The following is a 14,980-nucleotide window of genomic DNA, read 5'->3' as shown; positions in this document are numbered from 1 at the left end:
AAATATACCGATCCTGATGAATCTGTTCAATCAGCAATATAAATAATAAAGGAGATTTTCTTCAATAAAGGAGAACCTCCCAAACAAGGTGCTGTACATGTCCTTCATTGATGAACACACAAAATAATTATCATAGTAAGATAAATCATATATTTTGGGTGAAATCTCATTATCATCTGCATCTACAATTAAAGGTGTGTCAGAATTTTACAAACCATCCCATGCAGCATAACTAACTCAAATCATAAGTTTCATTTGCGTAAAATACCGTTCCAAAGGAAACGTTTTTAACCCAGAGACATAATCATATTCACAAGTCTGCACTTTCATGACTGTTATTTCATACATAGAAAATAGTAGAGTTGTAATTTGTGAAATGTTTTAGGAGGGTTGGTTAGGGGAGTAGAAAGAGCCTCGGGGCCCATGGACAAGGAGCAGTTCGGAGGCCTTTTTTTTAACATCTCTTTTTTATCAGCCCTATCCTTAACCAATACTTCGTTTTTGCTTTTTGCTCGGGCCCCTGAACCCTTGGGGTCTTAGATTCCGTCCATCCTGTCAACCGCTTGTAGCTCACCAGCGGTAGGTGGTGTTTTTCACTGTACCTCAAGGGATTCTTGATTATAAGAGGGCCCAAACTCCCCAAGACAGGTGGTAATCAACTGATGACCCCACTGGTGAAAGCACAAGACAATTTCCATCTGTAGGCTCAGTCCATGTCAAAACAGACTGAGTGTACACCCACCCTCTTGGATTATGCTCTCCTTTGGCTCAGGGGTACCTTTCATGGACCCCTAGGTGAGGTCACAAGAAAAAATTCAAATTCAATTTCGTTTCCGAATGGCGGGCCATCAAAGTTTGGCGACCTTGACCAAAATTGGGAATTTAAGGTGTCCAAATGACAAAGCGCTCTCTTTGAGAGGCATTTTCTTCTTAATTAAATCAGTTGTGACCCTCTTTTGAATGTGGTCACTCACTGGCTGTGTCTGAAATGCCTAATGCCAAAAAAGATTGATTTCGGAATTTCGTTGGGATTTCAGAGGGGCCAAAATCTGCACTTCATACTGTTCAATCAAATTATCTTTGATTTTGAAGGACCCATGATAATGCCACAGTGCACTTATAGGTCCTAATTATGTTCAGAATGGATTAACCATGTGCCAATGTCTATGAGCAATTCAAAAAGAGAAATTTCTAGACCCCCTACAGAATTTTAGGCCCCCCTAAAGTGGTTCAGCCACAAATGGCGCTTAAAATCGGCAAATTTTGACACCTAATAACTTTAGGTGTACACCAGATATGAATTTCTAGTCTTTTGCATCTGAAAGAATGTAGTCTTATGTTACTAGGAACATAAGATTTGTTTTGTATTTTTTGTGTTTTGATACTTTCAAAAAGGTCGTTGACCTATGAACATTTTTCGTTATAGCGCCCTCCTGAAAGGTCTGACACATAACAAACTATACATTTTGGAATCCTCATGACCATACGAGTAATTTGATATATTACTTGACATAATTGGGAGCATTCTGAAAATTTGACCCCCATAACCTGTACTTTGCATGTGCATCGTTGCCAGGAAGTGCATTTTTGACCCCTTAAAAATCCATACAGAGGATTAGAAAGTAGTTTTTCTTATTACTTGACTCAAGAGCAACTTGAAATATCAGGATAAATAATACAAATGGCTATAAAGTGATCAAAAATATAAAAAAATATCATACAAAATTGGCATTTTGTACCGTATCCTGTATGCATGGTATGTTAGGCAAAAATGACTATTTTTGAAAGCGTCAACTTAATACTAAAACACAAAAATACAAAACAAATCTTATGTTCCTAGTAACATTAAACTACATTCTTTCAGATGCAAAAGACTAGAAATTCATATCTGGTGTACACCTAAAGTTATTAGGGGTCAAAATTTGCCGACTTTAAGTGCCATTTGTGGCTGAACCACTTTTAGGGGTGGCCTAAAATTCTGTAGGGGTCTAGAAATTTCTCTTTTTTTTTAATTGCTCATAGACATTGGCATATGGTTAATCCATTCTGAACATAATTAGGACCTATAAGTGCACTGTGACATTATCATGGGTCCTTCAAAATCAAGATAATTTGATTGAACAGTACGAAGTGCTGATTTTGACCCCCTCTGACATCCCAACGAAATTCCGAAATCTATCTTTTTTGGCATCAGGTATTTCAGACACAGCCAGTGAGTGACCACATTCAAAAAGAGGATCACAACTGATTAAATTAAGAAGAAAGTGCCCCTCAAAGAGAGCACTTTGTCATGTGGACCCCTTAAATTCACAATTTTGGTCGAGGTCGCCAAACTTTGATTGCCCGCCATTCGCAAACGAAATGGAATTTGAATTTTTTCTTGTGACCTCACCTAGGGATCCATGAAAGGTACCCTGAGCCAAAGGAGAGCAAAATCCAAGAGGGTGGGTGTACACTCAATCTGTTTCGACATGGACTGACCCTGTAGTCTTTGTGTATATTTTTAACTTATAATACTAGGAAAATAGTGGTTTATATTGGGAAGAGGTCCATGAGTGTCCATTCAGTGATCAGAAAGTTTCTTGACGTCTAAAGTGTTCTTTTTCAATTACGATTCAATATCCATCTACATCGCCTCCTTTTCGTGGATCAGCGTAAACTTCCAATAGGCCGTCATGACTTCTTAGTATGGATTCGGACACAGCAAATGATTTACTCAGTTTAGGAAGATGACCCATTTGACTCAATTGATTAACCAGTTCCTGTATGCATAAGAAGAGGAAATAATATCATGTAAACGATTTTTTAATATATAAGAGAGCTTAATATCTGGTGGAAGGAGGATAAAACAATGAATTTTTTATCAAATGGGCTATGTCAGAGAGATAGGTCATGTCTTCCACAGGAGTTCACAGGGGTGTATACATTTCAAATGGAGTCGCCCAATTATACAAATATAATTGATTGCAGGATTTTACCCTCAACACTACATATTAATGTTTAGAAAAATACAAAGGCTGTCAATGGAAAAAAGTACACAGTACACATTAATCTAAAGTATCATTAATTAATCCCTAGGTGAAAGCTCATGAAAAAAATTGTTCATGTGAATTCTAGATACAAAATGCAGGGTGCGATCGCTTCTGGCTTCAACCTCACCTACGTTTTTTTTAGAATCCGCCACAACTATAAAACTTGAAAGCTGAAAAATTAAAAATGACACCGGTCTGATACAGGGGCTATTTTAACTTCTTGGCACGTTTGTGCAGTGAGATTACAAATCCGTGCAGTGAGAATTAAAAATCCGTGCTTAAAGTCCTACTAAATATGCTAAAACCGATACGCAGTTTGTGCAGAACGTACGACACGCTTGTCTGCAAAGGCGATCGAGTGTAAATTTAGTTTGAAAATGCTCAAACGCTTCAGTGTTCGTTAGTTTCAGCAGATACGACGTGAACGGCTTTGATAAAACAATTCTTTTCATTGTAAAATGGAACATACTTCAGGGAATCCTGCTTCGAAGTAAGCTGAATTACTGGTAGGCAGGTAATTGTAAATACGTCGTTCGTCGACTGCTTCTTTCAAAGTTATTCCCATCCAAAGAGTGCGAAGAATTACCTAGATATTTAGTGAATACAACAAAAAACATTTAACATTATATGACTGGTATTAATTATATAAGGCGGCTAACTTAGTGCATGGCCTTAATGAAGCGTATTATAACTAACAACATTGTATAACTTAGGATTTTTAAACCAACTTCGATCAATCCAAAAACTTCATGGTGAATGCACTTGGTAAGATAAAATAACGTTTTGGGGAGCTCAATTGCTATATAGCTTATAATTGATGCTATTACTAAAATTGGACAAATTAACGTTCCTGCACCCCGCTCCGCTAACTCTCAAACCTCCAAAAGCTCCTTTTCGTCAAATTGTTTCAAGTTTTGTATCGATCATAATTATTCTAGTGACTGGATAGTGATTCCTTTACTTAACTGAGCGTTCTAGTAACTGATTATTATCCTTTTACTGATGGAGATTATAATATAGTTACCCGACGCGGCCCAGATAATAAAATGCTTCTGTATAACAAAATAAATTTAAATAAATTTTGAATTTATATAGCGCATTATCCAGAGGATTCGCTGCAGCTGGTGATTCATCACAATCAGATCGCATAAATATTAGAGAAATATATAACAACATATACCCAAGCATTTGTAGCAATAATTCTTGATCCTCCCGATGCGCCGACTACCATTTTGACGTTTCCATTTTCATCGGTGATAACAGATGGACAAACGGTGGTCAAATAACGCCGATTTGGAGCGATGCTGTTTGCTGTAGGCCATTTCCAAATAGGTGAAGCTTCCCGAGCAGGAAAATAAAAGTTGGCCATGTGATTATTAAGAAACACACCTGTCCTCTTTGAATAGAATTTGCTGCCGAATCTGAAAAGTGAATGAAAGAAAATGTACGTGGATTCTAAAAGTGTATATGTGACCTGCCACCACGAAATGAGCGTAAAGTTGCAAGTTTGTAGTTTCGAAACGTCCTTGCTACTGCGTTGGTGTTCTTTGTTTCACACACATATGTTCAATCCAGAAGTATGTCTGTATGTCCTTTGTGAATGGAGGCACAATGGGCCATTCACAAAGGCCATGCTACTGGTTTATACAGGTGCGCGGCAAACAAAGAACATCAACTCAATCGGCCAGGATGTCTCAAAACTGGCAACTTATGACTTCATACTGATTTCGTTATAGTAGGTCGCATATTGTTAAGGGTCGCAATCGCAACGACACAAGGCCAAAAACAGCTTCTACCAAGATCACTTCAGAATGCACAACAAATAACACGGTCTCTTTTATAAATTGACAAAAACTGTTTATACAGTACAGTATGCTTGGACAAGGCGTGTATATAATAAATCATATAAATCACAGATCTTAACAAATTAATATTACCAGCATCTTGTTCTTGATAAAAGTTCTGTTCCAGTTAATGTTCTTGATGACAGATGTATATCCTGTTTCAAACATGTACAGTTTAGTCCACTGTAGAAGTTGAAAATATATCCTATGCGTACAAAATCTTTGCACAGATGACAATTTCCATAATTTCCAAAACGGTGCTGCTTTCATCACTCGCTCGCTTTCTTCACTGGGAACAGTGTTAATCCTTGTGTTGTTCCACTTACATTGACAGACGTGTTGGTTCATAAACCAAACCAGATTTCAGTGAGTCGACAGGCGATTATCTATTTTTGGGAAAAATGCGCACTTTGGCACTTTGAACTTCAAATCTGCTTCGTTCTTACTGGATAGTAGCACATTGACTACACAAAACAAATGACTGGTTCGCAAGGTCCTTTATTTGAAGGCACGTAGCCGTAATTCTTCCATACGTATGCCCCAAAATCATGTTTACATTTAACCATAGTAATAAATGATCTAGAAATTCCCTACCTCGGATAATATAAATTACCATTTTACATTGAAACACATTATGGTATGTGGGGATTCCCAATCCATAAATATAGATATGACTGATCATGTTATTGTACACAATATACGGGATTTTTACTCTCTTGTAAATTGTGGGATTCACCGTATTGCATGAGAGTGCACATCACACCATTCAGACAGAAAGTCATAATGACAGAGAGGCGGACGACCCCGTCACACAGTCATTCATTTGGAAGACACATCCATATACATAAAATATACGCTGTTTTGTAATTTCATCAAGATCGCAGAACTACTGTTTTATACGGATATCAGAATCAGTACTCCTAAATCCACCGGACGGCAAGTTACAACTTATGCACATAGTAGGCATGCAAACAACAGTGGGTGTGGATTTGGGACAGTCCAACCCAGTTTCTCTACTAAAGTGCTAATATTAAGCACCGTACAACAGTCTTAACGTGCTAATATTGAGCACATTAGTAGAGTGATAACGCCATCTGTGCACAGTCAAAAGATTGACACCCTACTTTTTTCGAAACGGACTACGAGCTCCATATACATGGAGGATCAACACGGGATATGCATAATACACTTACTAGTATCCAACTGACGTAGTTAAAGACACAGCATCACCATTTTCAGCCATCACGCTCACATGTGCCGTGTCTCCAGTAATCATGTTTTCATTTTCATCCTCAATACCATGTTGTCCTTCACTCGGGATGTTTTCCAAGATATCATAACCGTATCTTGTAGGATGTGCTACGTATGTATCGTTAATCAAAGACGCCGTTAGTTGTGCAAATTGTTTCGATGCTAGAGCAGAGAGTATCTGGAACAAAATGCATTTTATTTATGACGGGTTTGGATTTAGATCCAAGTGCAATTGACTTTCTGAGATCTGTCGAGGACCAAAAAAAATCTATTAAAGTTTGCAGACAAGTTTCAAATTTTCTTTAAAAATTTAACAATATCAGAGTTGCGCATTCTCATGACCATATTTAGTATCAGCATGAAAAATGCATTAAAATGCGTGCAAACAAGTTTAGTATTGGTTTATTCATTCTTGAGATAGCTCTTGATATTTTGACAAAATATCCCAAAACTTTAAACTTTTAAAGTGTTTTTTTATCAACAAAATACAAAACATTACGGCATTCTTTGAGATTGCGTGTCTTTTTGGATTTACACTGAATTCCTTATGCCCTAGGCATGAAGGATAAGATTGGCCTCTCTTGAGATGAAAACGCAGTGTCGAGTCGTAGCTTATCCACTGTAGGGGTTTAGTTACTACATTATTCTAAAACTGTGGAAAAGCTTAAAACTGACTGAAATGTAGTTTAATGTTTGACGGATCTTTGAGTGTGTCCTTTTAGCCGACTTCAGAAATGGGTGTTTGGGTCCCGGGTTTGGGTCTTCCGCTCCTAGGGCCTCCACTTTCGTCCCTTTTGCGTCCGTTTTTACCATAGGTCTACCGGTAGCATACCCATGCATGGTAATAGTTTCTGCAACAGTTAGCTTAAGCTTCAGAGTATAGCGCAGAATATTATGATAATAATTGTGTTCTTACTTTACCAACGGTATTTGACTTCGGATCCTCACCAAGGTGACTCCTTAGAGCAAATGCAAATTTTCCTGCTTCCAAAATCGATGATACAAGAGAAGCTTCTGGTCATCACTGCTAAAATCTTCATTGGTGATATTGAACTCTGGAAGGTGACACACATTCTTCTTGTAAATAAGGGATGGATATACATCGGGGGGGGGGGGGGGGTTATAATTTGTAATAATAAGGTCATATCTTAAAATCCTGTCCATCAAAATTAACCAAAATTACACACAAGATTACCTCAATACTCTACTTTATACAAAACAAATGTCAGTAACCAAGCAGTTGTCCAACTGACATAACAGCAAAATGCATTGACACGGAACTGCTTTCCGGATCACATTCACAGGCGAATAATTGGCACCCAACAAAGGAAATCTGTGAGAATATGTACAAGATCCATACGCAGGTGACAATTTCCAAAGAGTAAGTTGGAATAATGTGGAACGGGGCTGCTTCTGCTTTCCACGCACTTTCTTCAAGAAACAGGCCTTGTTACGCACTGTTCCACTTACTCACAGATTTCTTGTGTTGGGTGCCAATTATTGGGCTGTGAATGTCAGTACGGTAATATTTTATTATTTTACTATTTCATTCATGCGCTTACCATCAAGAATATTCAATATGTATTGGAGTGTCGGACCACTTGCTGTCAACGGTGCTGAAAACATATTAAATTTATTTTTGAAGGTGGTAGAAGCAACCTGTCGCCAAAGTACCTTGAAAGTAGCGAAATCTACTGGTGTAATAATACCACCTATTCAACAAGAAGCACATTATTGTTTTAACTGTCAAATTTGATTAAGCAAATCACTATCTCACTAACCTCTAGCTTTTAAATATGTGCGCAAAGATTTGTAAGCTATGTTCTTAGCAATGTCTTTCGAAAAGCACCTTAAATATGACGACTTTGCAATTTGCCTCCATATGAAATTTTAGCTCGGTTCTCCATATGCCAAGTGTCTGCAGATATACTTCTAACTTTACATTTCAAATTAGGTTTATCCTTAGTGTAAGAGAGCACGAAATACTAATAGGATTAGAGTTAGGGTTAGGGTTAGGGTAGGATTAGGGTTAGGATTAGACTTGGGATTTGTTTGGTATTCTCTTACACGAATGATACACCTAAAATTAAATGCTAATAACGATACCTTTTTAGTTTAATTCTATTTTAGGTATCTTAAAGGAGTATTTCGTGATTCTAGTATCCTCTTTTTATGTCATTTTTCATTAGATATCAACCAAAAAAACCTATTCCCAAAATTTCAGTTGATTCCGATTTTGCGTTCGCGAGTTATGCATGATTATGTGTATTATACACTGATCCATAGACAATGCGTTGTAATTTCGTTCTGGTGCACCAGAACGACATTCAAATTTCACGATATCTTTGCTAAACGAATCATCTTATCGATATAAATACCCACCAGCTTCCTTTATGTCTTGCAGCATATGATGTGCCACACTGCCTGTGTAGAATACCTGAGGTCCGTACAGTGCAATTTTCCGGAGTGTTTTGGCAAGTACAGGTGCTATTATTGTATCACCCGTTTCTATAATTTCTCCATCTTCTCGACTGTACATATTTCTGTAAAGTAGAAAATCTTCTTATTGATATCGGCGCGGTGTTAACATGGTTTAATAACCTCCTTTTGTATTATTATCCGTGGTTTTAAACTGATTCAGAACTTCATAGAGTAGTGTGTCAAAGATGATAACTGTATTGTTCATATATTTTTTACAAACGATACGGTATTTGTAGGATTGTAACCTCTGAATTAAAAAAGAAGCATTTGGTTTCTTGATAAGTCTAAAAAATTGTATTGCCCTTTTCGACCGACAGTAAAAACTGAAAAAAATAGGGTCGGGTGTTTTTCTTCATATTTTGACTTTCATATATAGAAGCCTATTTATGGTATATTTTTTAACCTATTGACCGCTCAACTCTGGTACATTACAAAATGAGCCTGACACACCTGATAAGTGATGAAATCAAACCTTGACCGGCGGTCGACCATCAGTTCCGGCGGTTCCGTCCGGTTGGAGCCGGTTTCTATTACTCTAAACAATGGAACGCAGTTCAACCGCCGGTCAAATGGCGGGCGAGTTTTGATTTCATCTCTAAATCATTGTTTACCATCGTATATTTTGTGACGAACTTGCATTTTTTGATAAATATAATAATAATAATAAAAAAAACCAATTATAGACCAAACAACCCTGACTTTTTTTAGGTCCTAAGGTATACGCTAATGGGATACTCCACAAAAATGATTGCCTTATAAAAGGATGTATCATGAGCATCGCCAAAATAAATGATCTCACCTTATGATCTCATAATCATCTTTCAGCAGGTTAACAACATAAGGTAAATGAGATGAAACCTGGAATCCAGTTTCAGCCATATGAATGACAGGCATGAATAGATCAGCCCATGGTAGTTTACCGAAGAGTTTATGTGCTTCCCAGAGTCCGAGAACCTCTCCAGGAACGGCAATAGTTTTAGCCCCTGTATGTAATGCAAAGTAAATTATATAAGTGAATTGAAACACACACACCCCTCCAAAAAACTCATACATCTTCAGGTTTGTGAGGGATTGTTATATTATTAACATGATTAACTGAAATTAGTGTCAATCTGGAATTGAAACTAAAGAAACTGGATCCTTCACAATTGTAAAATTTACCACTGAAAATATGTTGACAAGTCAGCTCATTACTCGTGTTCAGCGTCGAACTAGTCCCCAACAAGTTTCGAACCGCGTTAGATTAGGTTCAGGTAGGCCTATACACTAAGCCTAAAAAAGAAACTTTTCACAAGGTCATATATTAAAATCCTGTCCATCAAAATGAACCAAAATTACACACAGGATTGCCTCAATACTCCACTCTAAACACATGTCAGTAACCAAGCAGTTGTCCAACTGACACAACATCAAAATGCAGTGACATGGAACAGCTTCCTGGAGAACATTCACAACCCAATTATTGGCACCCAACACAAGAAATCTGTGAGTAAGTGGAATAGTGTAAACAAGACCTGTTGAAAACAGTGTTTGAAAAGCAGAAGCAGCCCTGTTCCACACTATTCCATTTACTCTTTGGAAATTATCACCTGTGTAATGATCTTGTACGAATTCTCACAGACTTTTTTTGCTGGGTGCCAATTATTCGCCTGTGAATGTGGGCTGGGAAGCTATTCCATGTCAGTGCATTTTGCTGTTGTGTCAGTTGGACAACTGCTTGGTTACTGACATTTGTTTAGAGTAGGGTATTGAAGTAATCCTGTGTGTGATTTTGGTTCATGGACAGGATTTTATGATATGACCTTGTGAATATTTTTTGTGTGGTTTTTTTGGCTTGGTGTAGTTTAAATTTCCTTAGACAGAAATGCTAATACGTTATTGTATTTAATGGCGCTATCATATCATAGTATCCATTACAAAAATCTGATACTCTTAATGTGTTGGTAGAAATGTTTAAAAGTGCATAATGCGATGTGGTACATAAACATTGACTTATACAGCTGATAATACATTGTTATCAGTACCGCTCAAGGGTAGGCCTAATGCATTGCCCGATGCATTCTTCCCAAGAACCAACATTTAAACTAGCTCTTTGTAAACAATTTCTGTATAATAGCTACTGGCACATAGACCCAACAGATTTTTTGTAATGCTTGAAAATACCGTATATGGATGACTTCCTGTCAGCGTACATATCAGGAGAAGACACAGATGGCGCTGTTTCTGCAGCCACTAGAGAAACCGCCCTCTTCGTTTGATTGTTATACACCACCATGTTGAATCCACCGCCTATGCCAGAACTTTGCGGGTTCACTACTCCGACACAAAGTGCTGCTGTTATAGCAGCATCGACGGCTGAACCACCTTGGAGTAATATATCTCTGTAAGCAACATGCAAATCAGAACATACAAACTGGTATTACTAGTAATTTATCGAAAAACTTTTTGGAGAACGCTACCCCGGTACCTTATTGGCGCAACCCCTTAACAAGAGTGCCAAATAAGGATAGTATTGCATAATAATAGCCTTCTATGACAATGGCTGCTCTGGGTTAATCTCATTATTTCCACATGTGACCAGTTTGGCTGGACCAAGAAATCAACAAGGTAAACCAAGGTATCCAGCTCATGCACCCTATACCCTTTACTGTGTTACTAAGATTTAGCCTTGAGGTACACTACAAATGACCTAAGATTAAGCCTTGATGTACACCACAGCAAATACTTTTATAATCTAAATAACAATTTATGACTCACGGTTATTTGATGTGATCATTTATTAAATTTTCTAACAAAACATTATATCATGTTCAATAATAGACCTGGAAAATACCAACAACTATCACACTAATATGTACATTAATGTACATATATTTTAGCTCTTTTTACCCTAGATTTTCGTTTCCTTTTCAACTTATTCATCTTTTTCTGCTTTTTTGTGGTATTTTTTATTCTATAAATTTGTATATTTATGTGCAAATAGAGTGCGCTACTTTATATATATTTTTAATTTAATTTAGCCAAATAACATAAGTTAATCCTAACATTTCGTGATAAAAAGTTTTTTGAAAATTTCGTTGCTATAGCTATTGATGTTTTAAAGCCATTATACCAGTGTCTACCCCTTGTAATGATGAAAACACGGTTTAAGATAAATAGCGCCATCATTGTTCACCTTTTCTTAAAAATTACGTAGTTTTACATGCCATACCGTACTAGTACAAACTATTTCCTATTTTCTGAATAACTTGAATCATTCGAAGACAATACCCTACCTTTGAACCGTAATGCTCTAGATTTTACGACAAAAAACATTGATGGTGTCAAAAGCATTTAACTTAACAGATCTAAAAATAATCTCATTATATACTTTCATTTCAGAGCTCATTTCTTTCTGCTGCGATACTTGTTTCATTGGCACTTTACTACCATTTATAAGATGAACATCTATATTTCGTATTTTTTCGAAAGCAAAGAAGGGTATCATGAACGACAGCGAGGGCAAGAACGGTGTGCAGTAACCGATTGTCATTCCATCAAACAGCAGCATAGTGCTAAGCATAGGAATGGTCTATGGTTTGAATGATTTGATCATGTTGAATCACCGAGTCTTATAATCCTAATCCTAGTAGTGCGAACACCGCTCTATGTTTGTTTGTTTGTTTAAACGGTCGCTCTGTGTGGAGACACGCTTGGGCCCTGGTGGGACCGCCGAGTCAGCGGTGAAGGGTTGTTATACCATACCCTTTTTGAAACTGACTGCGAGATACGTGTGTGGGTCATACTGGCATGGCTCTATGTGCAAAATTGAAAATTAGGTTCAATGGACGGAGCACTCTTATGGTTCATTACCCAATAAAGGGAAAAGGCTGCATTTAATGTGTAGATGCAGCTTTTACTTTAAAGTCAAAAGCCAGCAAATCGCAACTGCCGGGGATTGAACCCGATATGCCACCGCCGGAGATTGAACCCGGCACCTTTCTGCACCATGCTCTCTTAAAACCCGGCCATAAATCTGACCCATCATACTGCAGTTACTGTCCGTTTTCCTATACACAATACACAGTGCTCTCACCATTGACGCGTGACCTCTACAAATGATGTACGTTGGAAGAATGGGCACTTGCCTAGTTAACATCACTGTGTGAAAAATAACCAGCCAATATGTTAGCTATTCTCCAAACTTCTAGCAAATATATTTCTCTAACATGACCTAAAATTACAGCTAGGTTAGATGTTCAGAAATAGTCGCACTTTTGTAAAATATGAGTGAGGGCAAGGCATAGCTAGCCAACTCCCCGTGTTAATTGAATGGAGATTTGACCGAAAATATTGGTATCGGACCGCTCACTTCTGAAGGATGCCACAAAAAAACGGTACAAGCTACATTTTAACTATTCTCTGGCAATCATCATGATGAGTTTCTTATATAGTATGCCGAAATTGGGTACTGTAGGTGATTGACAAAGGGTCGCACTTTTCTGATAAATAAGTGACAGTGAACATGAAATATCAGCGCCCATAAACCCAAGTTAGTAGCTAGTTAGTGGAGGCCGTCACGGGACTGATTATTGATTATTGAAGTGCCTTATTAATAGATACGCACGATTTAGGGCAAGAAAAACAAACCGGGACACTTTTGGAGACATCATCATCATCATCATCATCATCATCATCATCATAATCATCATCATCATCATCATCATCATCATCATCATCATCATAATCATCATCATCATCATCATCATCATCATCATCATCATCATCATCATCGACATCATCATCATCATCACTTTCTACATTTTTTCTAAACAACATAGGCCATAGGGCCTACGGATATACCGTTTTAATAAGATTTTTTTCTATAATTCTATAATTATTGTTTAGAGCGTGATGAAATAAAACATCACGATTTTCATCACAAAACAAATATAATGCATAAGAAATCGTTTGTTTTAGAGCGTGATGATGAAATAAAACATCACGATTTTCATCCCGAAACAAAGTAATACATAAGAAATCAATTTTTCGTGAGTGATGAAATAAAACATCAAAATTGTCATCACGAAACAAAGTAATACATGAGAAATCGTTTGTTTTAAAGCGTGATGAAATAAAACATCACGATTTTCATCACAAAACAAAGTAATAGGCCTACAAAAGAAATACTTTTCGAGAGTGATTAAATAAAACATCACGATTTTCATCACGGAACAAAGTAATACATAAGACATGCATCGTTTGTTTGATTGCAATCAACCGCGACAGTTCGTCTCACACACATAACAATGCACTGCGATCAAATAGGTTGATGACAACATTTGATTGAATGGACTGCACTGCGCCATGATTACGTGCACCGGTTCAAATCCTTTGTTTGGAGCCAATCAATGATTTCACGTACAGCCTCTATGCAAATTAGAGTTTACACACGCTGCAGCTGGGGTAATCGACCGAAGCTGGTTGCCGTTAGTGATCGAATGCATGAGCTTATTTGCTTTACTGAATCGATTTACTGGATTAATTTCCTGTTAACTGGCCGTCAACATGATAAAGCCTATATAGTAAATAATCTAAACGAATTCTGGCTTACCGTGACATAGTCGAGCATCGTCCAACATCTGTGGCTACAGCAGCATGCTCGAAACGTGGACCGACGTCATCAGGTTCTTGAAGTTTGCAAAGGTGTATCATACACAGAACAATCGCAACTTTCAAAGAATTATTGACAGCCATCTTCAGAGTGTTGTTTCAATTTGTAAGGCAAAGTTCAAAGTTTGGGTTTGATCACATGTGGTATAGACTAAACTGTAGAAGTATACGATTATAGTACCCACGATCTGATTTTTTTTAGCAAAACGTTTCTTGCGATGCAAACATAGCTCAAACATGTGGTAGTGGTGACACTTGTTGAACTTGGGACCATCAACTTCTAATCCTTACCAAAACTTCGATGAATGCAATGCAACTTGTAATGAAACATCCACTGAATTCTTTAAGTTTTGAGACGGTAACTTCGTGGTTGAGGATAAAAGTAAACTAAACTTGACGCAAAGCGGGATACATACATTGGCTTGATTACCTGAACGAATGAAGCAAGTGTTCACCTATGATCCCCGGGTGATCACTAGATGTTTAGCTTCTCATGTGTCATGTATAATGTCACAGTCCATTTAAGGTGGTACACCCCTGGCCAAGTTTGTGCCTATTTTTGCAATTTTCTCAAAATTTATAGTGCATTGGTGACAAGTAAGATAGGGGCAAGGACTACAATTACTGCACTGGAAATTTTATTTCAGCACAGACAAGAGTTGTGGAGTTACAGTAAAAAATGAGGGAAACCCAATATTTGATCAATAAATCAATAACTAC

General features: G+C 37.4%; 1 protein-coding gene across 1 annotated transcript; it reads right to left on the bottom strand.

Moving 5' to 3' along the window:
• Positions 1-2,488: 2,488 nt before the first annotated feature.
• LOC140159540 (scoloptoxin SSD14-like) lies at positions 2,489-14,682 on the bottom strand. The gene is given in 9 exon segments (XM_072183030.1): positions 2,489-2,762; positions 3,502-3,618; positions 4,213-4,453; positions 6,070-6,305; positions 7,670-7,839; positions 8,510-8,670; positions 9,408-9,591; positions 10,772-10,989; positions 14,202-14,682. Coding segments are annotated over 9 exon segments (1,617 nt in total). The 5' UTR covers positions 14,345-14,682; the 3' UTR covers positions 2,489-2,615.
• Between the last annotated feature and the right edge of the window lie 298 nt (positions 14,683-14,980).

The sequence above is a fragment of the Amphiura filiformis genome, chromosome 8, assembly GCF_039555335.1.
Source record: "Amphiura filiformis chromosome 8, Afil_fr2py, whole genome shotgun sequence".
Lineage (NCBI taxonomy): Eukaryota > Metazoa > Echinodermata > Ophiuroidea > Amphilepidida > Amphiuridae > Amphiura > Amphiura filiformis.
Note: the sequence above shows the minus strand (reverse complement) of the source record. Positions and strands in the feature narration are given on the sequence as shown.